Source organism: Agrilus planipennis, unplaced genomic scaffold, assembly GCF_000699045.2.
Source record: "Agrilus planipennis isolate EAB-ADULT unplaced genomic scaffold, Apla_2.0 scaffold221, whole genome shotgun sequence".
In the NCBI taxonomy this organism is placed as follows: domain Eukaryota; kingdom Metazoa; phylum Arthropoda; class Insecta; order Coleoptera; family Buprestidae; genus Agrilus; species Agrilus planipennis.
Genome location: NW_020439479.1, coordinates 138293 through 165000, shown reverse-complemented (window position 1 = coordinate 165000; position 26708 = coordinate 138293). Strand labels below are relative to the sequence as shown.

The window sequence follows — 26708 nt, the reverse complement described above, 5'->3', positions numbered from 1 at the left end:
CGGGAGGTACTTGTTACATTCACACTAGATCAGCTGTTAGTGGCCTAGATCCAGGCCCGTAATGAAACAAATTGTACGTTCAAATTTACAAAGACGATTTGCGAGCTCAAATGTCATTGTATTGAAAAATTGTATAACACTTTTTTGTTGTATTTTGTGTCAGGATGCCATGTTTTTTTTTTTAATTACTATAAATGGGACACCCTGTATAATCTTTTGGAGCGAAGCGACTATTGACCGAGTGGTATTGCCTAGAGATTTAGACCATTGCTTAGCATTCGAAAGGACGCCGGTTCGATTCAGGATCCGTCTGCCTTGGTCCAAGTTTTTCTGTGGTTTCCTTGAATCACTTAGGCAATACTGGGGCAATAATATTCTACAGATAATTTTTCATTCTCTTCTGGCTTCTTTTCGTCCGTCTCATCTTTCTTACCCGAACCACCACCCACCCATTCCCACGATTCCTGAATGGAGGCTGAAGAGGGACTTCCGCCCTACCTGCCCGCGTAGTCCGCAGGGACTGCCCGCTATACCAGCATAAGTGGCTGGCGGGAATGAAACATCCAAAAGTTTAAAAAGTTTTTAGCGACTATTGCATTAAACATACATATAATTTAGACAACTTTTAGAAGTGAGTTAGTTTAATATGAAATATTATTCTGAAAATTAATTTTTGAATTTTTTACCCACTACACACTACCTCAAATTAATGAAGGAAAAATTGTTGTTGTTGTCACACCCAGCGATTGCATTTTCTATTCGACCTTTAGATTCGATTTAAGGCTATAATTCTTCTTTTTATTTACTTAATACCTATCTGTAAAGTAAAAATATCAATGCTTTAAGTGTTTCTGTTTTAGCGGTATTCAATAATGCACCCTAATGCCCCGGAAAGCTCTTTTTCCTTCATTTCAACATGATATTATTTCAAATTTATTTGATTAATTTCCATATACATACGTATAAGAAAAAGAAAGAAAACAAAAAATACGAACGCAAAAGGAACTGAACTAAAACGATTGCGCCGATCATTGCCAGACTCCAGCGGAAAAAAAATGAAAAACGATCGACGTTTCTCGTTCTGCAACCGACTGAAATCAATCAGTGTTCGCCGGGATTAACTTTTCCCCCTTTTTCTAAGGCCTTGAATCAAAACAGTCGTATTATCCGTAAATATTTTCCTGTTTAGTACACTGGAAGAGCATTTGAATGAAAATGCGAGGTAAAGATTGAAAACGAAAGTGGATTTATTGCGTTATACGAAACCCGTGCGATTATGGTAAAAAGAAATGCTTTCATTTGGAGAAAATACAGCTAATACACTGAACAGATACAAAGAAAGGATTAACAAATTAGTGGAGGGTCATTTTTAGGGTTCCGTACCTCAAAAGGAAGAAGGAACCCTTATAGAATCACTTCGTTGCTGTCTGTCTTTTCGGCAAGACACTTTTCTTCAGGAACACGTGGAGTTATCAAGTTGGAATTGAAGAGGTGCATGTCCAACCATTGTTAGGACTGACGGACCTTCTGATGATGATGACTCAGGTCTGCGATATCTTGGAGCTGTGAAAGAATCAAACTTCTAAACGAACGCAATTAAAAAAATGCGGCAACACGAACGATTTACCTTTCGTAATTATTTTTGAGACTATAACAGATCGAATTTTACATGTTATTTTTATTTCGGGCAATAAGGTATTAAATGATGGAAACACTGTGACATTTTTAATTATTAATAGTGGTTAATATGAAATTTTAGTTTCCCGGTGGGGGTGTGACAGCAACTAAAATTTTCTCTCGTTAATCTGAGGTAGTCTGTAGTGGATAGAAAATTGAAAATGAATTAAAAAAATTAAAATTTGATGGAAACACGTTTCGTAATTTAGGTACCCACTAATAGAATCGATTCAAACAGTTATAATGTTCTATTTATCACTTTGAAATAGAATAAATAGACATCTCGAATATCTATCGATTAGGGATTAAAAGGGGAGCGAAGTAAGAACTCGTTTTGGGTTTCTGGCAGCAGTAAATCGTTAGAATGAAACAGAGGTGCATCAAATAAGTTCAACTTACTTTAGGAACGACCGGGAAAATTGGTAGAATGGCGCCCTAATGGTTCCATTTGACGAGGAAATTTAATTTCCACGAAAAATCTCATTTTGTCGCAGCGCCGCCGGGTGCAGAGAGTTCGTAACAGAAATAGATTATCATATTAAAAGTGATTGTCTCACTGATTCTTGATTAATAATATACCTACGAAAAATATCTTTATGAAAAAATTTAGATAAAAAGTGAAGAAACTTAATAAATAATAAAACTAATTGTACCTACTACCGGGCTGGCCCAATTTACCTTTTTGGATCGTTTCTGTATGAAAATCTGTTTTTAACGCAAATACTGAAAAACTAAAAACAAAGATTTTTATTTAATCTTTAATTTAACTTGTTATTTATCATATAAATCCTAATAAATAAAAATTGAAACCCGTACAGTAATATTTATTTACTGGAAAATCTGTGTGACACATTAAAACTTTAAAAGTTCTCAAGCAATTTCTAAATACTGCTATGAACGAATGCCGCAGGCGATCGATACCGGCGGTGCCTTTGACGTATTCGTAAAATAAACCATACCCCCACGAGGCATGCACAACGAAAAGAAATTACGGGAAGTTTTTTTGAAAATGTTAGGAATAGTTCGTGATTAATGGCTAGCTTTAAACAAAATCAATAATGTGCGAACGAGAATGAGATAAATGTACAGTGAAATAAATAGCCGATTGTAAGATGGTAATAAATGTGTGTAATTTCTTTCAGTAAACGGTTAATGGTGGAACCAATTTTACTTTTTTTGACGAAATTAAAGATTATTTTGATTCATCCATCAGAACGAATAAGAATGATTTATAAAACGTACTTATTTGAAATTAAAATTTCGTGTGATTAATCGTGTTTTATATTAAATTCCATCAAAAACTTAAAGCTGCGTAAAATTGAGTAGGCGTACGAAAGTGGTAACCAGGGATGCTGAAGTTGTTTGGAAACCCATTACATTAAAATCTTCTCAAAGGATCATCATTATCCTATTTATACAAGAAAAGGGTCTTTTAGGAAATTATGTAAAAGCAATGTACGTGTTTTATTTATCAGATATTTAAACAGAACGAGGCACTGGGAGAAAATTGCTATTGCGGAAAAGACCCTTTTATGGTATTGTCATTGTCGGCGCCGTTTATTTTCATTCGTTCCATATTTAATAAAAGATTTTCTTTGACAATATGAATTTAATATTCAACGAAAATATTGAAAACTCTTCTATACAAGGAACTTATTGAATGTCATCTCTGTTTTCTTTCAAATCTATTTTAATTATGTCTACTGCTTATGGGGAGACTGCGCCCCTTACTGGTCAAGAAAATTTAAATGTGGCATTTGTATATAGCACTCAATATTAATAGTGTATTTACAAATACATGAAATCCTATGACATTGTTAGTTACTTAATAGTGGATTAATATGCAATATTAATTTGAAATCATTTTTTCGATTTTTCGTTTACCTCAAAGGTAGTTTGTAGTGGGTAAATAAAAAATCGAAAAAATGATTTCAAATTAATATTGCATATTAATCCACTATTAAGTAACTAACAATGTCATAGGATTTCATATATTTGNCTTAGGACTGTCGACCTTATGATGATGATGATCATAAGATGATGCTACCCTTTAATGACTACACACTAGGATATAACCAGATAATACTATCATTAAAACCTTTTGAGTTGTTTCCACCTACTATTTTTAACAGTAATGAAACAAGAAAAGACCATTCAATATTTCCCGCATTATTTGAAAACCCTTAACTATGAATGACGCGACTGGGGTTGTTCAAAAGACATCGCTGTTGTATTCAAATCTAATTGACCCCGACTCATATAAACGAGCTGCAAAACTGTCAGTCGCAACGGTCTGTCATCAGCTTATCTGACTGGGGAGATTTGAATTCGTAAGTTAAAAAAGTCTTCATTAGCACTTGCAAAATGATTCCTGTCACCCGCATTGTGCCTCGGAGGCAGTCAATCATTTCATCATTAACATTCGGGGTCAAAGCAAAAACAATAATTAGTTAATCTAAATATAAGCTATTTCCGGCGGATATAAAAAGAACCCGAACCGGCGATGAAGTTTAACGCAATTACTCTTTTTACGTTTCTCTTGACAATTACCTTTCTCTGAGCATAAATTTGTCAGCCAGTGGCGGCGCCTGAATACCATAAATTAAATATATGAAATCCTATGACATTGTTAGTTACTTAATAGTGAATTAATATGCAATATTAATTTGAAATCATTATTTCGATTTTTTAATTTACTCGCTACAAACTACCTGAAATTAATGAGGGAAAAATTGTTGCTGTTGTCACACCCCCGCCGGGAATCGAACCCGGGACTCGTAGTTTAGTGGTCAGATTAAGTTAATAAAAATCGACGGATCGTTAATCTTGTAGGTCGGTTGGTCGTGGTTGCTGTTGTCACCTCTCGTAGTTTAGTGGTAGAACATTGGTGCGTAAAGCCAAAGGGCCCGGGTTCGATTCCCGGCGGGGGTGTGACAACAGCAACAATTTTTCCCTCATTAATTTGTGGTAGTTTGTAGTGGGTAAATAAAAAATCGAAAAAAAAAGTGTATTTACAAGTCTAATACAGAAACACTTAGCGATTTAGCCATGTTCGGATGGGGTTAGCCTTGTAATGGCTCGTATCAGGCAATATCCTGCTGCTAACTATTAGTAGTGCAGGATAAAGCGGCAGTGCCACTACCAAAACTAATTAGCGGTGCTATTTGTTATTGAGATTAAGATCGCATAGACGTTTAATTTGCTTTTGAATTTTGTATTGCATTTATATCTACTGTATACACATGGACCATGTACATCGAACCCGTTTGTTTGAAACTATCTTAACGTATCTTGAGAAACTTGTACATCTTAATTATGTGAGCTTTCTTTGCATTATGTGACCTGTCTCAGAAAACGAAAAACAAATTAATTGAATATGTAAATAAAGGTGGTGAAGTGTAGGAGTCCCTTCCTAAATATTATGGATGACAAGCTTCATTGGTCATTATAAATGGGGGTGGTTCTGATGGACACAATAGTCTAAGATTTCACCGTCTGATCCATTTCCGAGTGAAAGTTTAAACGTTTATGGGGCAATAAAATTAAACACTTTGTCCTAGATGGACCTGCACATCAAAACACATAACTTTATGACAGCCTTCTTGCTGTCAACCCTGATCAATTTGTGTACACTTTTAATCTTGATATTTATATTTTTACGCATAGGCACAAAAGAAACCCTTCTCGAAATCGAAACAAAAGATTTTGATTCTGAAAGAAACTATTATTTGGAAAAGAAATACAACGTGTAATTATACAACACGCTATTGAAGTGAAACTTCAAATTTAAACACACAAACAAACCGGGATAGGGGTTGAGGAATTGGCGTCAGTGGCGTCGTTTCGACTGTAGAGTGTATACATAAACACATACAAATACATTCAAACATTTTAAGGCTACACTATACATGACAGAGTTGTCTGTAACGAACGTTGCATTTAAGCGCGCTCACTACTCAAGCGTTCCCCACTACGAACTCGACTACGTGGCCGAGTAGAGGGGGGACATCCGTTGCACGATTTCGTTACAAAGCAATTCGCATGAAACGAACTTACCCTACCTTGCGTAAAGAAGTTTCACTTCAAAAAGGAACTTTATTACTGTTTGAAAAAAGGATGTACAAGAATGTCCTCGAAGGAAGTGTTTTTTAAACAAAAGAATCAACGCAATATAGGGTGATAATATGTCTTTATTGGTTATTGAACTGATACCAGCGTTTCTCCTTTTGTTGGGAGGATTTATCAAAGTAGATGAGTATGAGTAGGTATGAGTTAAACTATTTCAAGAACTTTAACTTATCCTACCGTGAGCAAAGAAGTTTCACTTCAAAGAGCAGACATTAAAAGAAACTGAATTTTGAGTGAAACGAATTGATGAATAGGACTCGAACAAGCTTCAAGGAAATGTATCGTTTGTCGTTAATGTATATACCTATACATGCGATCTTGTTGAGGTTTCGGCTTCAATACACTTACCGGCTGCATTACACGAATATGGATCGGAGACTTTGTAAAGTCGACACATTTTAACTCTTTTATGAGGTCGTTCACAAAGAGATAGCCACTGTACATACGTACATATACCTAGAGTGACAACAATGGGTTCATTCTGAGGCAACACGATCCTTCTCCCGCAATATCTTCTAGATTCTGGAGGAATAGGAAGACGACTCGCCTGCGCCCGACTCGCGGCGACTACAATCGATAATACATTAAGCCCTTATGGTGTCGTGGCCGGATCGGGAGCAGAATGTAATCAACATCCTGCATTTCGCAGAGGAACCTACGGGTTTGAATAATGGCCGAGTAGATCGTGAAACGTCCATCCGTTTTGGACGCTGCGATAACGGGGAGAACCATAACCCTTGAGCTATTAACTATATACGTGCATAAATATGTATGTTCATATATGTATATACATAATCGGAGCCAACTGTGGGGAGAGCAAACACAATATCCGAATGGCATTCCGAATTCACGTTCTTCTATGTGCTTTTTTATGGTATACGCGGGCGTTATCGTCCTGGTAACGGTTTTTTCCTTCAGTCCTTTTTACATAATCTAAAATATTGCCTGTCCGAACACGCCAGCAGTCCATTTTGATTGTAATGGGTGTTTCTCGTTAAGTTGACTCAGATAGATTTAATCTGCTTCAATTTTTATTTTTAGTTGCTTATGTCTTATGTCCTACATGCATGATCCTTTATTTGATGCATTCTCACTTATCAATCAGTTCTAGGACTTTATCTTTCTTATTTTGAAAGTATTTCAATTAATATGCTTATTAGAAACTGGCATCGTCATTCCGGAATTTTGATTTTTTTTTCGTTGTATGTAATATTTTTATTGCCTTGAAAGATCCTTATGAGATAAATAAAGATAGAGTTCATATTTGTTTCATTAAAAGTCTAAAAATAAGCTGAATTCATCATTATCATTATCATCGTCAGTCCTAAGACTAGTTATTTCCAGAGTTATTCCCCTAAACCTAGAACATCCCGCATCTTTAACTATTTGTGAAGAATTATCTAATCCAGGTCTACCTCTACTCCTCTTAACTTCTGTTTCTGCTTCTAACATTTCTCTAATTAGCCCTTTAAGACTGGGAAGATGTCATATCAATCCATCTCGCCTATTTCTTATTGACTTCCGTAGAGTCCTCTGTTCTCCTACTCTTTCCAACACATCATTCGAACGCTTCTAACCTTTTCTTTGCTACCGCTTTCACCGTTCACTTTTCGCACCCATACAAAGCCGTGCTTAAGATATCGACTCGACCCTGCGCGATCCTTTGTTTTATATTTCTATTGTTTCTTCCATCCTAAATTATCTGACTTCCTGAATACTAAAAAACAGCGACTTCTTCTAATTTTTCATTTCCTATATGATTTATGTTAACTAATTCCCTACCTTTTTTTTCCTTGCATACCAACATTCTTCTTTTAATTTTATTTATTTTGATACCATACTTTTCTGTCAATGATTCTTCCCTTTTATTTAAGGCTATCTCTAACTCCTCCTTTCTAGATGCTAATTCTACTATATTAACTGCAAATCTAAGCACACTAACCTTTTCTCCCTGTATATCTATCCCTAAAGTTGTTTTGTATTTAATATATGTGAAAAACAAGACAATTTTATATTATTTTTTTTTGTCCTGAAAGGTTCTGATACGATAAATAAAGACAAACATTAACGATCCCAGGAATCCCTTAAACAGTTATAGGATCTAAAAAGGAAATTGAACTTTCTAATATTATGAGTCCAAAGTTAAACAACATAATAAGAACTTTTAGAGAAGAATTAAATTTATCATTGATTGAGTTTCTGAACGAATCTGGATAAAGAAAATTAAAACAATTATTTAAAGTCTATTTATCCATGGTTTAAACCTCCCAGTAGCAAAAATGCTTTTCAAACATCACATTTTTCAAATTGATTAATAAAACAACTTCGTGAGGATTTACAATTGGCTTTTGTCGAACTTCAATATGCACACTGCACAGACGAATAACAAAAAACGGGTGCTGAGTGTAAGGGAATAGGTTTGCTGTTTGCTCTGCACTTTACGATTGACTCTTGACCTGAATTAGATTTTAGGCTAAAAAGCCAAGTGCATTGTTAACCAACTTTGTAAACAAGAACGCCGAGGGTCCTCGAAATTTACAACTGGAAGTTGATAATTAATTTAGGGGCGAATGAGAAAAATGTCTCTTTGGGGAATTTATCTGAACAACCCTATTAACTAAATCGTTCGGTTTCGGCCAGTTTTCGGTTTTATACCCTAGTAAATTTCCTTCCTACCGTCGATAAGGAAGTTTCACTTCAAAAAATAACAAAATTTTTAATCATCAAATAGCTAAGTGGGAAAATTCACACAAAGGTGTCTTATTTTGCATATATATTATGCTGTCAACTTCCTGTGTACTTTCCGATATTCTTCTTGTAACTCAAGCTCAATGCAGAGCTCCTCATTTTAGACTACTTATCTATTATGACTGATATACATACGCGCGTCGGGTGCAATTAAAAATTTTGCCTATTACGAAAACAAAAATAAAAAGACTCATTTATTTTAATTAAATGCGTACTTTTAGCAGTCTGCTTTCTGTGAAATATGGGGAATTAATACTGAAGTTGGACAAAAAAAAAGGTTAGACATGTTCGAAATGTGGTGTTACAGGTGAATGATGGGGATACCGTGGATAGAGAAGGTTAGAAATGAAGAGGTATTAGAAAGAATCGTACAACAGAGGACTCTATATGGGATTCAGTATGAAATAGGCGAGATAGGTTGGTAGGACACCTTCTAAGGCATGAGGGTCTAGTCAGAGAGATGTTAGAGGCAGAAATCGGAGTTAGGAGAGGTAGAGGTAGACCTAGATTAGATTACTGCTTCATACGATTCGGTTCTGGATCGGCGGCGTGTTTATCGCATTAAACTTCCTAACAATCCTAATTAAAGGGTTGTAGGTTTTTATTGTTAATTGAAAAACACTGTAATTTTGTAGAATCTATTGATTTATATACAATATATACAATGCCTTCAATCGGCGTACACAAGTGAAACAAGAACGGTGAATAAAACGGTGAACGAACGAAACATGCGGCTTGACAGCAACCTTCGTACTCTTTTGATGGTGCTGATGGCACGCTACTTAAGAGTGAAAAGGTGGTGAGATAGAGAAAGACAGCACAGAAGTATTAGCAACCGGCAAGAGAACGATAGGCAAATAGTGGTCGAAAGTACAGAAAAGTCATAAATAAAGGGGAAAATAAGGACAGATAGATAAGATGTAGAGAGAGACGATGAAATAGAAACCGAGGTACATAACAACTTATAACAATTACTGTTCGCAAATAGTTAAGGATCCAACTAGTCTTAGGATTGACAACCTTATGATAATGAGGACTGATGCAGACGAGGCAGAATCCACACAGAGCCGTGTAGATCAAATGCTCGCACATTTATTTACGAGTGCAATAATTTTTAGTTATAACTATCAAAAATAAATTGATGTTAAATACCCTGTTCTTTGGTTATTGATAACGATTTTATTACTCTTGACATCGGCACTGATACTTGAGCTTTGTGCTCGTTGAACGAGATTTTTTCGTTGTGCTTCTCTTCACTTCTGTTCGATTCCCCGTAGTGCGCGTTGGGCTTTAACTGGAAACGTTATTTAGCCGTACTAGAAAATGCCAGTTTTTTCAGATTGGTTGCGACATGCAGTCATAATACTGTTTCCACGTCAACTTCATTTCTAAACGGGACTTCAACGATAAATTGTTACGTCACTTTTTACCGTCGAAAGTAATAAAACGTGTAGTTCTAATTGTCTACTGCTCAACTAAAGCAACATGCACTAATTCTCCCTGTACCGCGTTCCCGTTATCTTATGCACTACAACGTCCTCTTTTTGTATATTGCTGCAGAAATGCTCGTTAGTTGTAGCCACTAATTGATCTTGTCGTAGCAGGGTAACGAGTACGTACACGTATATATTGCAAGTGTTAAACGATACATCATTCCGAGGAGGTAAAAGAACCCTCTGGTTTTACTTTAAAACTGCTACCAAATTGGCTTCATTACATATACGTACATATATATGTATGTACAAGTTATTCCTATGTAACAGGATGCAGGCAGTTTTATGAAAACCGATGAGGATGATTTAAACATGATATCGTCTTATTAGATGCATACTAAATTACATGGTATTACTTCCTACAAACTCATGGATATACCAAAAAGGGACAGGGGATAGCACAGCTTTTATTAATACTGTGAACCGCTAAAACCCGGACTTTTTCCGATTCATGACATACACATTCGTACTTTATTTATTTTACATACGTCAAAAATGTGTTTAGGTATAAAAAGAAGTCACTTCTATGTTCCCGAACGCGTAATTTAGAAATTCGAAAAAGATTGTTAAAGGTGTATGGTTGGAGCGCGGCGCTGTACGGGTGCGAAACATGGACAGTGGGCGCGGCGGAAAAGAAGAGGTTAGAAGCGTTCCAAATGTGGTGTTACGGGCGAATGATGAGGATAACGTGGATAGAGAGGGTTAGAAATGAGGAAGTATTAGAAAGAATAGGAAACAGAGGACTCTATGGAAGTCAATAAAAAATAGGCGAGATAGGTTGGTAGGACACCTTCTAAGGAATGAAGGTCTAGTCAAAGATATATTAGAGGCAGAAACAGAATTTAAGGAGGAGGAAAGGTGGACCTAGATTAGATTACTGTTCGCAAATAGTTAAGGATGTGGGATGTTCTAGTTTTAGGGAAATGCGAAGATTAGCTCAGGATAGGAAAGAGTGGAGGTGCGTGTCCAACCAGTCTTGGGACTGATGACCTTATGATAATGATGAATACTTTCTATAGAAAAGCCTGTAAAAAAAGTCCGCTTGGACATATATCTCCATGTTGAAGTGAATTCACAAGTTGAAATAATATGACTCTTTGGTACTATTCGTAGTCACAAACTGAAGTCCAAGCACACAGCTAGTATTCGAAATTGAGGAAACAAAAATAGGAAACTTTGTGAGCAGATGCTATTGTTAACAATAGATGTATCCGCTCAGCATACATACATCGATAGCAATAAAAGTTTCACCCAGTTGTTTTCCCGACGAATTTAAGATACGTGTTGCGGAAATTGACGTTCAAACACCTGTCAGAACTATCTTTTTAAAAACATTTTAATAAAACACAAAATATATACAGTATATCCACATTTGCAGTTTAATAAAAGCATCAACAAAAGGTCAAATAAAAGTTGAATCAGTTTTATTCAGATTTCATATCTGTTCTTGGTTTTTGACCATGCTATTTCATTATCCTTTTCTTCGTAATACAGAAAATCATAGTTCACTAGGAATCAAAAAGAAGAGCTACTGCTACTATAGGATTTCATCCTCTTATTAGCTAAATCAACTAGATACTTGTTAAATATATTAAAAGTTAATAAACAGTTGCTTGGTCATTATAAAATTAGTATTATTTTGGTAAACATCAAGATTTAGTTTCTATCACTTACATTAACGCACCTATCTAAAATAACAGTACATTCTATGAAAATAAGGTATAAAAACGTCTTGGATTTTCTTTTGACTTAATTCTTCTACTGCTTTTCATAATGGCTTTTCTAATTATCCATTCTAGCTTCTTTAGCATTTTAAAGGTACACTTTCCTTTAAAAACCTATCCGTCGTTATAATAATAATGGAAGTAGAGAGCACTCTCTTCGAATAAACGCTAATTCTTTTAATAAATAATTAATGCCCATTGCGAAGCTTTCCGTATTTGAAATATTAAAAGCGTTTTTTCACGTTAACGTCTAACTGAAGGGATTTCTTGTTTTTTTTTCAGGAAGCAAATCTAACAACGAATCTAGAAGGATGGTTGACATTACCAGAGATAAACCCATCAAAGTGGCAGTTAGAGTTGTTGTACCTGTTAGAGATCATCCAAAGGTGAGTTCTTTTTAACGTGTACGTATAAGTATCTGCTTTCTTTAGAGAAAAACTATTCGATGAATTCACATCGAAATTCGTTAGAGTTAGCCAGGCAGTCGTTATTTTAGTTTTTGCCAAAAATATGCTTATTATGATACAATACTGTCAAACCATCTGTAGGCATGTATTTATCTACTGCCTTCCGTCGAATGTTGGTCTATTATTCATATGGTCATTGAATATTTCTCTTTTATTTCCGGATACTTCTCGTATGTTCCGTGTCTGTGACTTATGATCTGTGTTTGCCGGATTGTGATGCATCAAAAGTGCGGCCAGTATCGATCACCTGCGGCATTCGATCATAAAACATTACTTTACAGAGGAACAGACTAGGTTATGCTGTAGAAAGTTAGAAAAATTAATTTATAATTTCTTGACTTTAAAAGTGCGGTTAGTATCGATCGCCTGCGGCATTCGATCAGATAATATTACTTCACCGAGGAACAGATTAGGTTATGCTGTAGAAGGTTGGAAAAATTAATTCATAATTTTTAAATGTGGAATTTACTAGAGAACAAATTAAAACAAAACCGCTAAATTATTTTTAAACCTAAAATGACCCTAATAATATAAAGCAATACAATAGAACTAGGTATCGTAAATTCATTTCAAAGAAGCATAAAATTTGAATGAAACTAAGCCTAATCTGTTGTTTACAAAAATATTAACCAAATGATTAAAAATACGCAATTAAAATATATAAATGGTCTGGTTGAGGGTAGTTAATTTTATACTCTATTGTTAGAATGTTTCACTAGGTATTCGCGTATTATTTAGGGTTATTAAAGTAAGAGAAGGTAGATATTGTTTTTTTATTTTCAAAAGAATTAAATTGGCGTTTGTTTATGTGGCCTTATGACCCAGTGGTAGCCCGAAATCATTTGTTTCCTGTCGTGTTATAATATGTGGAAATTTATATTCAGGGGTTTTCTACATATATTTAGGAAAATCCTACCAAATTTTAAAAACTGTTACACACATTCCGCGTTAAACCCAACATTTTTATGTGTTTTTTAACAAACGAGAAGGCACGACCGTCGAAAGGGGATTCATTTTTTTCTNTATATACGATATAAGTATATATATATATATGTATACTTATATCGTATATACTTATGTACTGTAGTGCCAGGAAAATTTGTGGCCATGCTTGAAGAGCGTCTGCCTAGCTATTAGGACACCCTCGGGACCACTTGGATTCTGTGAGCCAACATTCCTGCGAATGCTAATCCGACTGATATCGGACAGGGGATTTTTCTAAAGTAGAGTGGTAGCTTTAAACTCAGTTCGCACCGGAAAAGGGACAATGACAATGTTTTTTTTGCTCGAATAAAGGAAAGGGTCGAATCATTTAAACAGTAGTTTAATTCTGCAAAAACCTTTTCGAAAACTTCCTCCATGTTACAAGTAGGTATTTTACTTAAAAGTGTAGCTGGACGCTTAATTGAATTTGGTTTATATTAGTGTTGTAAACGTATAAAAACGTACGTACTGATGAAAATGTTATTATGCTCGAGAACTGGTATTTATGGTAGAAAAGGTTTGATGGTCTTGAAAACAATTCAGAATTATACACTAAAGACGTCTAATAGAAAAGATGCAGCAATTTGAGAATCCCAATTTGACCTTTAGTATTTTTTTATATTTTAAGTTGATTAAGACTATTTTCTAATATTCCACGTGGTACTTTGAATTAAATTCAATTTTGCTATTACTAAAAGATCATAAGTCTTTGAGTAATTCTTTATCGTCTGTTATCTGCCAAAATACAGAAAAAAAATCGAATCCAAAAACAGCTTGTGCCAAAAACCGTCACCGTATGCTTACTTTTATTGCAAAAGTTTATAGAAAAGCGGCAGACATTTAGGTGCATATTCATTACATCAAAATGTCTCTAAGTAGCCCTTCATTCCTGATAAAGTGTCCTAGCAACCTATCTCGCCTATTTCTTTCCTATTCTTTCTAATACATCCTTATTTCTAACCTTCTCTATCCACGGTATCCTCGTCGTTCATCTATAACATCATATTTTGAACGCTTCTAACATGTTCTTTTCCGCAGCGCTCACGGTTCATGTTTCGCACCCGTACAGAACCGCGCTCTACACATACATCTTTAACAATCTTCTTCGAATTCTTAAATTAACCGTAATTAATTAGTAGTGAGTTCTTTTTGTTGAAATCGATTCGACCCTGCGCTATCTTCTGTTTTACCGAAAATTAGGCACTTCTAATTTTTCGTTTCCTATCTTGATATTTGTTTTTTCCCTACTCTTTTCCCCTTGCACACCAGTATTCTCCTAACGGTCTTGAAAATGTGATGCGATTTTTTAAATGTAAACGTTTTTTTGTTTCTAAAATTTTATCTAAATCTTCTTCTTTAGTGTAAAAACTGGTTTAAAGCAACGTATTACATTTTCTAAATAATAAGTGACCTAAATGTTGCAATTCCATTTCATATTGTCCGAAAAGGCATGTGCTCAATAATTTTATCATATATGTGTGTGACGAAATCTCCTTTCATTTTGTTAAAAATAAAAACTTCAAGTTTGTTTTGCAATTTTTCAATTTCCGGTCGCTGTGAGATAACGAAGACCGTTATATACTTCCCTTCGGTAATCAAAGTTCGCAATTTTTCTCATATCCTCTCAGGTCTTCATATTCTCCACAGTAGGTAACTATAACGACAAGTTAGTTAGTCTTTTGATCAATAAATCTGTTTGGAAGGTCCCACATCGCCCTTATTCAGCAAATAGATATCTACGCGGATTTTCGAAACCAATTCGCCTGGTGACATGATACGAACCGATAAAATGGAAACTCAGCCGATCTAGGGACAGACACATAGTCTCAAGTTAGTTGATACTTTCAGGACCGAAATGGTCAACATTGATTTTTATTGAAATGAAACTTCTTTACGCACGGTAGGGTAAGTTCGTTTCGTGCGAGTTGATATGTAACGAAATGATGCAACGGATGTCCCCCCTCTACTCGGCCACGTAGTCGAGTTCGTAGTGGGAAACGCTTGAGCCGTGAGCGCGCTTCAATGCAACGTTCGTTACAGGCAATTCCGGCATGTACAGTGTAAAATTTAAATTCATATTGTACAAATAATACCATTAAATCTTAACCCCTATCCCGGTATGTTTGTGTGTTCAGTGGCGTGTTGTACAATTACACGTTGTATTTTTTTATAAATTTAATCGTGCATTAAGTTAATATAATATTTATGTGATACCTACTGATAAGAAGCATTATTTTTATTCATAAATGTCGAAAGGAAATCTGAAAAATTTTACTTAGAAATAGTATAAATAAAAAGTTGCTTTTTCGCCCTATACAAATAGGTATGCATAACAATTGGTTCGGAAAATGGGCATTTAAAATTAAAAACTAATACATCCGGATGTGAGTGGTTTTACTTTGCAATTAAGGAAAATAAATTACCTAAAACCCATCAGTTCTAAAATCATATGCGAATTGAATAAAGCTGGCGATTAAAAATTTATGTATACAATTTTGTCACGATTTATCCAATTTTAAATTCGAGGAATTCTGTGTTACTGTATATAAGAATTACCTGAATTCTAAAACCGAGTTAAGGGTAAACTTCGTTGTAAAGGGTTGTCTGTATTCAAATGTAAAGGTACAAATTTTAACTTTGTAATTGATACACTTTGCTGGAGTGGATTATTTTGGATTAGTTTGAAATATTTGAAATTAACCCTTACCAATGTCAAGTGGCAAACTGGCAACAGTTGATATTTTGTGAACTCACTGTCAATGAATAGTATATTAGAGTCCAATCTAAAATGTTAAGTGTCAAATTGATCTTGTATCCTAATAGAGATAGTCAAAGTAATTCAACCAAGAATAAACATAAGAAAATGAATGAAGTAAGTATATCGATTGAAAATAAGGAATATGATGCTGTGTATTACATTAAATAAAGTGGTGTAAGCCGTAAAAATGATGAATTAAAGAAAATTGCATCAAAATCCTTCCAGTTCTTCTTCAGTTTAAAGGGAATTTACCGTCTCATTTGATGATTCTGCTGAAAACACATATGCATTTGAGTTTTCTTAACATATTTAGACACGTGTGCGTTTACACAAGATCTTCTGCAAGAACAAAAATACATGTAAATGTTGGTCCATGTTTTAGTCACAATTTCGTCACTCACGCGGGAACCGTGTAGTCAGTCATCCTGCACTCTTCTAATAAATATTGAATACTGAGACCTCAGCTTCTGATATGAGATGGTTAGAGATTTGCAAAATGGTTTTGTAAAAGTATTTTAATACAAAATGCAAACACTTTTGTATTTTAGAGGTTAAATGCAAAATACATATTTTCCGTACACTTTTCGAATTAATACTTTTTGTAATAACTATTTAAAGTAATTTTCTACATTGACTTAAGTATAAGAGTTTTTACAGACTACCTAATAGTTTTTCTATCTTTATGACATACTTTCTTCAATTCAGCAACAAATAATTCTTCTATATGCTTCCTTATTTGCCTTTGTCACCCGTTTTAATTGGAAAAAAGACATTGATGCCAAAATAGTTTGCTTAGCGTGAAAGATCATAGACAAAATAGGGTTGCAAATAATTGTATTGATATAAAAATCATAAAATCATTTTATATCAAAATATTTACAACCCTATTTTGTATCTGATCATTTACACATTGTAATAAGAGAAAGAAATGGAATCCATAGTTTATTTAGCTTTGGGTTCATTTAATAAGTGATGTTTTTCGAATAGTTTTCTAAGAATTTTGGATTATACGCAGTTATTAGCACACCATAATATTTTGTCGTAGTTCATACAATTTCGTAGTTCCTTGCTAAAGGTACCATAGGTGGTGATTTGGCAAGTGCTGATATCAATTTGGAACTTCAAAATTCCGTAGGTCATGACATTGAACCCGGAAAACAATACCTATCCAAGATTTTAGATTATCCATTTCACAGGAGTTTAGAATTTTTTGGGCTCTCTTCGGCTAAAGAATTAGAAGGCATTCATGGAATGTCTCTTTGACCCCTTTTTAAGCTTCTAATACCTTCAATATTCAAAGTGACCCACTTTCATTCATCATTTTATATAATGTTTGATCGGTGATACCAAAAAAAATTTTAACGGCAAGAATGTATTTTGTATTTTACAAATAGAATACAAAATGCTTTTCTCAAAAAGAAATTTAAATGCAAAATACAAATAGGTATTTTTTATTTCGTATTTGCATTTATAATGCAAGTACAGTGTAAACTCTATATAACGACACTTAAGGGACTGAACACTTTTCGGCGTTATAAAGAGTGGTCGTTAAATGGAGAGAAATAAAAGATATTATTTTACTATTCTATAATAATATGCATTTACCAATGTAGTACACATTTTGCACACGAACATTATTATTCATACATTGCGTATAGCCTGTTATCTTCGTCTGATGTTTTTTGCTGCTCCAATATTTTAATTGTATTTTGTTACGTATCTTACTCATATCTTGAGATACTGCTGGATCAATTTGATTATATAAAAAGTATTTTTTTAATAGTTTCGCTGCATCAAGTGCTTGTTTGATGCTTGGTGGAGGGACAGGATCGTCTTCTTCAACAACGTACACAGCTGCAGTTCTTATCTATTTCGGCAACTTAGAAAGTACTGCTCAATGATTTATAATGCCGCATTGTTGTCGTTAAATAGAGTGAGCGTGACGCTATATAGAGTGTAATATTGTATAGAAAACAATGTAAACCAACCAAAGTCAAGCAATTTCGACGTTTTAAGGAGTTTATCGTTAAATCGAGCGACGTTATAAAGAGTTTACACTGTATTTCAAATAAATGACATCTTTGGTGATGGTACATGTATACCTACGAGCTATGGAAACATTATTTCCGAATTGCTATAAAATATACCCAGATGCGTTTGTGGGGTTAAAGTAATTACTGCTTTGATTATTTATTTATGACAAATTCGCGAAACTAGGCCTTCATTTAGTGGCGTGTAAATTACTTGTATTTTGCTGTTTCCCGGTAAAGTTCAATTTTGGGTAACGGGAATTAGAAAATGGTTTTATATTATCCGCTTGCGACCGTTGAGTGATACCGCAGTGAAAACGAAACTGGTAAAATAAAGAAAGGATCAAACTAAAAGGTTTCGCGGAAAGTGGCTTTAACGTTATTTAGTTCTTTCTATTTGTACAATGGCTGATGTTCGTCGACCGAAAGAGAAACTTCGAAAATGACATTGCTTTTAGGAGCCCTTTGTTCAAAACATTGAAGCTGCCGACGTTAAACAGTTACGAGTGTCTCTTCAAACACTACCGTACAGATTCACAACTGACAATTAAAGAAACGGCTTCTCAGCCATAATTTAGACGGAGAATTGTTTTTTATTCAGTTTGGGAGAGAGTCACGTACAATTTTTGTACAGGATGACAGAAGTAGAATAATCACCTTTCAAAAAAAAATTGCTAGAAAATAAAATTTTAATTTTCCAAATCAAAAACTGATCGACTTAGCAAATCTCAGATTCTCATATTTAGATTTCTGTACCATGCCAATTCGAACTGATTCATCATCATAAGGTCATCAGTCCTAAGATTGGTTGGACACGCACCTCCACTCTTTCCTGTCCTGAGCTAATCTTCGCATTTCCCTAAAATTAGAACAACCCACATCCCTAACTATTTGCGAACAGTAATCTAATGTAGATCTACCTCTATACCTCCTAACTCCCGTGTATGCCTCTAATATGTCTCGGACTTGACCTTGATGTCTGAGAAGGTGTCCTACCAACCTATCTCGCCTATTTCTTATTGACTTCCATAGAGTCCTCTGTTCTCCTGTTCTTTCTAGTACCTCTTCATTTCCTACCTTCTCTATCCACGGTATCCTCATCATTCGATTCTAACACCACATTTCGAACCCTTCTAACCTTTTCTTTTCCGCCGCGCCCACTGTCCATGTTTCGCACCCGTACAGCGCCGCGCTCCAAACATACAAATGTAACAACCTTTTTCGATTTTCTAAATTAATCGTTCACGGGCATAGAAGTGACTTCTTTTTAGAAAAGAATCTAAAGAAATTATTCACAATTTCGGCCACTATATAACCAGTTTTCAACTTAGAACTTACAAAATTTTGTTCTTTACAATGGTTTACCCTAATAGAGACGGATCCAAGAATGTTCTGTTATATAAGCGATGCACTTTGCACCTACCCCCTAACTCATGGGGTAAAATAGATGTTGGTCATTCTCCGTTATTGCAATGGTTGTTGATTGTTTAAGTAGTACCTAAGGCGAAAAAGATTCTAAAGTAACGAGGCAAACACATTTATTGAGAATCGAATTACTTTTCCATGGTAAGAAGCCCGGATGGTACCTACATAATTATTATGGTTTCTTATCGGCTTGGAACTGTCCTACATTTATTTTCATATACTTTTTTAATGTCTTGGTTACGTTTGAATAATATTTCAATTTCTCATTTAATGCAAAATGCTGAACAAAATTTTTCTTACAATTAGTAAATAACTTATTAGGAACAGTAGTTTGTGTATCTAAATATGGTTATGTTGTTTGTATAGTTACTTATCGTTATATAAGTTGTAAGGCAATTAAAAATTATAATTGTGAAAATTTTGATGCGGTGATAAAAACAAAAGAATAATCACTATATCGTAAATCGATCAAATGTCAACTGATTAGGACTTATTGACAACAATCCTGGCATATATTAAAATAAACGGAGAGACTTTTCTAAGTGTATTTACTTTGCAGATACGGTAGAAAAGTTTTCTTAGTACTTACCAACTTTTGCGAGATGTATGATGTTAAAAACTTCGTGATCGATTAGTATGGTTTTAAAACTTATCAGTCTGTCCAACTTTTCAAATCGTTTGAGTAGAAAATATAGGTGTTTCTTTCTGAAAAAATTTACGATAATTTAAAAGCAAAGTGGATGTTTTTTATGCCCTAGTAGTAAAATGAAATTGAATGCTCTAAAATATTGTTAATTACTTTACATGGTTCCTTAATTATTATGAAAGGTGGTAATGAAGGTATGAAAGTGATGATTTGATAGAAATTATTATATCTAAGTAATTAAATTATATAAAATATTGTCGACATTCTTGCCACGAACATTGTCTCGATTTTATAGGAAATATTCACTAGAAATTTTTGACGTTTAATACTTTTTACATTCTTTACAAGTTTCACTAAAAGAAAAAGGGATCGTTCACAAAATTTTCACCGATTTCAAACGCATTCAGAAAGTATAAATCATAAGTGGTAGTTTTTATCGTTCATGCTAACATCAAACGCAACCGACTGAATAGGAATCTCATTCGATAGAAGAGGGAAATGCATCAGTTAAATAGATTTTCAATCAGGGTTGCCAGATCTGGGTAAATTTCCCAATACTTAGGGAATTTAGAGCCAGCTTGCGAAGAAGGGGATATTTGTATAACTGTGCAAAATTTAGGGAATTCTCAATAGTTCAGTAATGGCGGGCAGAAGGAGCGGCCTGTCCCGGGCCTACTCTGGTCCTAGGAGGTCTCAAAATTTGGAGTGTCAAGTCCGGATTAATAAAATTCAAAACAAGGTCAAGGATGTTGGAATTGCACATGCTTTATAAATACTTGATTTTTTTGGCAGCCATTAGATTTTTATAAACTGTGCACTACAAATACATCAATTTCTGAGCAGGCTAGGGCGTTCATTTCGTCTTGCAGCCCTCAGTTTCTGATCGGTTCGATTCACCATTGGAAATTTTTGAACCAATTTTAATAACAAAAGCTAGAAAAATGAAAATAAATTACCTCAATTGATTAACTGAAAAACAAACTTTTTACTTTTAATGAAGCTATAAATGTACTGTAGGGTATATGAACAACACAGGGTTTTGTTAATTTCAGATATCAAGTAATCCTAAAATATTATTCAAATCAAAAACAAATGCTCGATTCTTTATTTAATTTTTTGAAATGAAAAAATCACTTGAGCTCCAGAATAATGCTTGATTTTCGGGGTTGATGGCGATGGTGTAGGAATGCTTTTACTTCATCGGTGAAAACACCGATCGAGTCGATTTTATCCGACCTTTGTGCTTGGCGTTCCTGGAGAACGTAGGAAGGTCATAATATCCTTCGTGGTGGTCTTACCTACACCACGAATATCCACCACTTTTCCACTCGGAAATCATACCTAACATTCGTAGAGTAACTGAACATTGTTTGTGTGATTTCCCGTTCGTGACTACACTGATGGTATTTTTCAAACGGGAAAAAACTGGGGAGCTACCTGGAATGCCAATGCGAATTCCAATACGGTTGTTAGGGAAATCTACGGAAACTCTAGGGAATAAAAAATATCCTTGGCAACCCTGGATATTACTTCTTTACACTCTGTGTTTGTCATAAGAGCAATCATGTAGTCAGTCTTTTTTTTGTACTTTGTGCCTTTTGGGACTCGCAACTAACGTCGTGTATATAGGGTTACGTACATCCAAAGCCTATGCGTACATAATATGTAGGTGTACATATGTATTTTACTTGCGGCGCATTTGGTTGGTTTGCCAGGAGCAAACGGGATCAAAGGGACCCACTCGTTAATAAACATCGCGGCGGCTTAACGCAGACAGCAAAGAAGCAACCAGGTGGATTATATACCTAAAGGTACGTACAGAAGAGCGGTGAAAGCTACAAGGCGACGGACATCCGACGCGATGCTAGCGCCAACGTGGAACGCAAGAGCGGCCGTGTTCATAACGTATTAAAAAACGTTTGTTTTCATGGCAAACGTGATATCGTGTCATGCGCTCGTCATTTTCTCTTTTGTTATGCTCGTCTGAGCCGTACATCTACGTACGAGATGGTTCTTTGCAAAAGAATCGAAATTACCCAGCGTTATCTGCGAATATACAAGCGAATGATTCCGTCCTTGCCGAGATAACTCATTGGAAATTATTACATAGATACCCGTTTTTGTGCTCGTTCATTATACTTTGTACCGTACTGTATGCGTATCTGCTTTTTGTTTCATCGTCAGTTCTATTGATAAACTCATATATCGGATACAAACGCATGCACGCGTGCCTGAAGCCTCTATCCGACTTTGAAAACGAATACCTCTATAATTTGAGAGCAAAATAATGAAAGGTTATACAAATGACGACGTCATTTGTTTTGTATGTACTGAGAAAACGTGGTCGTATTTTGTTTTCCTTTGGCACACTCGTTATTTTAGATTGCAAAATAAATGTAAAAGTATTGGGATCCGTCAAATGGCAGGAGCCTAAAATCATGGCGCCGATTAGGGAAAATTTATCGTAATTCCTATAGTGTACCGTGCAATTTCCAAGTTTTTAAATTACGATAAAATGATAAGTATTGACACAATATGTGATTGGGCTGACACAAAGCCTCGGAAAGGAAATTTCGTTGAAGGTGAGCGTGTTTTTAATGCCAATCACATTATAAAATTCGGAAATAACAAATCCGGAAGCTAGCCTTCAAATTCCGTCAAGTTTACTGCCTACTTTTTACAAACTTCGGATTTAAAAAGTGATTCACGTTATATAATTGGTGAGGTGATTCTGGGTGATTTAAGCAATATCATATCAATGACTTGCACGTGCAAAGCCGATTTAAGAGAACGTTGCAAACACATTATTGCAACTTTGTTGTATTGCAGCAGGTAGGTTCTTAACCTCAAAATACTTATATCGTATCATTAGAATTGTGTTAAATCAATTACACAGGAATAAATAATTTCTCACTTTATAATTTTAGTATGATTCTAGTTTTAAATATTAAGGTTATGGCTGATGGTAAATACTTGCTGAAATATAATCATGTGCATTAAAATGACGTGAACAAATTTTTATTCCGGAATTCACTTCTTTGATACCTACTGCTTTCATCCAAGCTTCTATTAGTTTACTTTTTTCTCTAATTTTCCGAATATATTTTTTACATATATAAAACGGTTAGTTTTTATTAGAAAGTAGTTAATGTAGGTGAAGAGTGAAGACGTATGTCTGAAGTGCTATTGCAGCTTTTCAATCCACCATCAAAAACATTTTTACTTCTTTAACGTGTTTTATTATTTTAATAAACAATTTTACAATTTGCGTGCACAGTTCCTATGTAAATTTTCCCCTTATTCGAGTTATAAATTTTGCCACCAGATGGTGTATGCCCATTTGACGGATCCCAATATTGGTAGTCATCTTTTCTAGTTTTCAAGTCCATTTTGTTTCATTTTTAAACTTCAAATTAGAGATTGAACAAATATCCGGTTACAGATAATTAATAACCTAATAGTATAATAATAATCTTAGACTAACTTATTAGATAATTGGGGAACGTAGAAATCACAGGAAACTATCGCAGGGTGAGTGAAGACGGTAGGCCGCCTCACCACCCTGCATCATCGTGATTTTGAATTCGACTCCAGATTCTTCGATTATAACTGATCTCGCTATTTAAATGGTCACTAATTAACTCAGTAGGTAAGTAGATGTTAGCTTACAGTTTTAAATAAATTATGTAGATGTACTGTCTTTGTACCAGTGACCTCAATAAGAATTTATGGAAACTATATAATATAGTTAACACCCTGTGTTACAAGACAAAATTCTTAAGAAAATTCTGATCAGTTTGCGCAAACCAATGTATGCCCAAGTCTAAACTCACTTATTAATTTAAGAAATTAATTTCATTCACCTAACAGCGAACGTTATATTAATGCAAACATTCTAGCCGATCGTAGTTCATCCAATCAGAAAATAACTAATAGCGTACGTTTCAAGATGTACAGCAACAGTAAACCACGGTTTAAGGGCTCAATTTCAGGCACAAACTGGCGTTACACGTAATTCACATCGTGACTGCCGGGAGTTGGTGAAGTCCGCGAAAACGGTGCATGTAGCAATTTTAGAACAATTTCTAGATTGGCTCCGGAGGCACCGATGTAGTCCTTCGGTCGTAGCACTTGTTCGGAAAACGAATTGCACAATAAGTTAAGTTGCATAAGCATCTGGTTAAACAAGCAAACAGTTTCGCTTCTGGAATGGGACTCAAAATTAAACGCGAAACTGAAATTGATTTAAGTTGAAGTTGTAGCAAGTAGACGACTACTCAGGGAAAATTTACGTGGCTGGTATACGACTTTGATGTTGATAAATTTCTTAGTAAGTAGTTAGAAATAACCTAGTGTCAAATTAAATAAAATAGATTAGTTTATACGCTTGTATAAGATCTTAAAAGATAAATGTTAGGGGTTTCCCTCATACAAAAGGAATACTTTAATTTTTAAGCTTGATGCTGTATCATTTTTTTACATTAAAAACTATAATAAGTATTCAGTTAGATACCACATACGTTGTACTCATGCTCCATTTTCCTCATCCAATATCATCATTGTAGAGTTACAGCCATTGATTGATACAGGCCCTTGGGAAATTTTCATGTGGTTTGTTGTTGGGATTATGCCGTTTTCCTTAATTAAGCTACCTCTACACAATGAATGAATATTTGCTGAATTTTGACGCATCCTATGCTAATTGTGACGGATTAGGACTTTTTAACAGCATTGTTAGAGTGAATGAATTTCACACTTTTGAACAATATTGAGATTTTCCAACTAAAATATGCAGAAAAACATTTCTGCATCGATGAGTCTAAAGATTGTCTTACCAGGCCCAAAAATGCAATCTTTACAACTACATAAATACGCCATTGTACAAAATTAAGCACAAAATTTTTATACAAATGGAAACCGGCGACTGATACGAGAAGATATGAACGCATTAATTCAAGTGATAAATAAAACAAAAAAATTGTCAAGTTTATTGTTTTTTAATACAAATTACAACATTATCCTTAGAAAATCTAAGAAGACACTTTGATTATCTTTTAAAATGTTTTTATTTTTCAATAGTCCACAAGATTCCAAGTAAACTATGAAGTCGATATAATTTCCTATAACTACCGCAAATAAATAAATATTAAAGAAAAATTCCAGATGTAACAGTTGTGCAATATACCTAATGTTAGCTGTTTAGACGTTTTTTTTTATAGTTGCGATTTAAAAGCCTATTGTATTCAAGTTATATTTGACGGAAACCCTTGACATTTATCTTTTAATATGTTATGCAAAATAGAAATTCAATTTTTACTCCAGTGTATAAACTAATCCATTTTATTTAATTTGACACTAGGTTATTTCTAACTGCTTACTAAGAAATTTATCAACATCAAAGTCGTATACCAGCCACGTAAATTTTCCCTGAGTAGTCGTCTACTTGCTACAACTTCAACTTAAATCAATTTCAGTTTCGCGTTTAATTTTGAGTCCTATTCCAGAAGCGAAACTGTTTGCTTGTTTAACCAGATGCTTATGCAACTTAACTTATTGTGCAATTCGTTTTCCGAACAAGTGCTACGACCGAAGGACTACATCGGTGCCTCCGGAGCCAATCTAGAAATTGTTCTAAAATTGCTACATGCACCGTTTTCGCGGACTTCACCAACTCCCGGCAGTCACGATGTGAATTACGTGTAACGCCAGTTTGTGCCTGAAATTGAGCCCTTAAACCGTGGTTTACTGTTGCTGTACATCTTGAGACGTAGACTATTGGTTATTTTCTGATTGGATGAACTATGATCAACTGGAATGTTTTTACAGATATAACGTTCGCTGTAAGGTAAATGAAATTTATTTCTTAAATTAATAAGTAAGTTTAGGCCTACCGTCTTCACTTACCCTGTGATATTTTCCCACCATTTCTACGTTCCCCAATTATCTAATAAGATAGGTTAAAATTATTATTATACTGTTAGGTTATTAATTAACTGTAGTTAAATTGTTGACCAGTCATTCTAAATTATATGCCGTAAACCGCTTTCAATAGTAGATTAAAGTAATTTCTTAATTTATAAAATTCGTTGTTGTATAACATGATGGAGTGATTATATCTCACAATAGACAAATAAATTCACTTCTTTATAACACTAGATTTAATAGGGAAGCTCATGGCGTAGTTAGAGGATAAAAGAATTTGCAAGAATACTACAAGTTAAAACCCGGAGCCGGACCTGGGCATGATTTCGCAACGTGGTTGCAGTGCAACTGAATCTTTAAGTATAAATTATGATAAGAACTGAGCAGCTACCCGAGATAAAAATGTTCAGTCTCTCAGAGTTTCTCAAAGCGAAGCACGAATCTCCGTCTCTCATCGAGTCTCTCTGGTGTCGCTGAGAGAGACTGTCAAATAACTGTTTAGCGTCTCTGAACTAGAGACTCGAGTCGCTCGTAGAGAGATCCTCATTTCGTATCCAGTCTCTGAACGAGAGACTCGAATCTCTCGATAAGTGGTGTCTCGATAGACATGGTTAAAATTTTCTAAGTTCAACATATTTCAGAGATCCCAGTCTTTCTACGAGAGACTCGAGTCTCTCAATTTTTCAGTTTTATTCATTCAGTCTCT

The 26708-nt window shown here is 34.8% G+C and overlaps 1 protein-coding gene across 1 annotated transcript in view; it reads left to right on the top strand.

Moving 5' to 3' along the window:
* The window catches only part of LOC108738768 (KH domain-containing, RNA-binding, signal transduction-associated protein 2-like), a 140566-nt gene that overhangs the window by 34668 nt on the left and 79190 nt on the right, over positions 1–26708 (top strand). The window contains exon 2 of the mRNA XM_025979153.1: positions 12053–12156. Within this exon, the coding sequence (XP_025834938.1) occupies positions 12053–12156 (104 nt within the window). The remainder of the gene's footprint in view (positions 1–12052; positions 12157–26708) is intronic.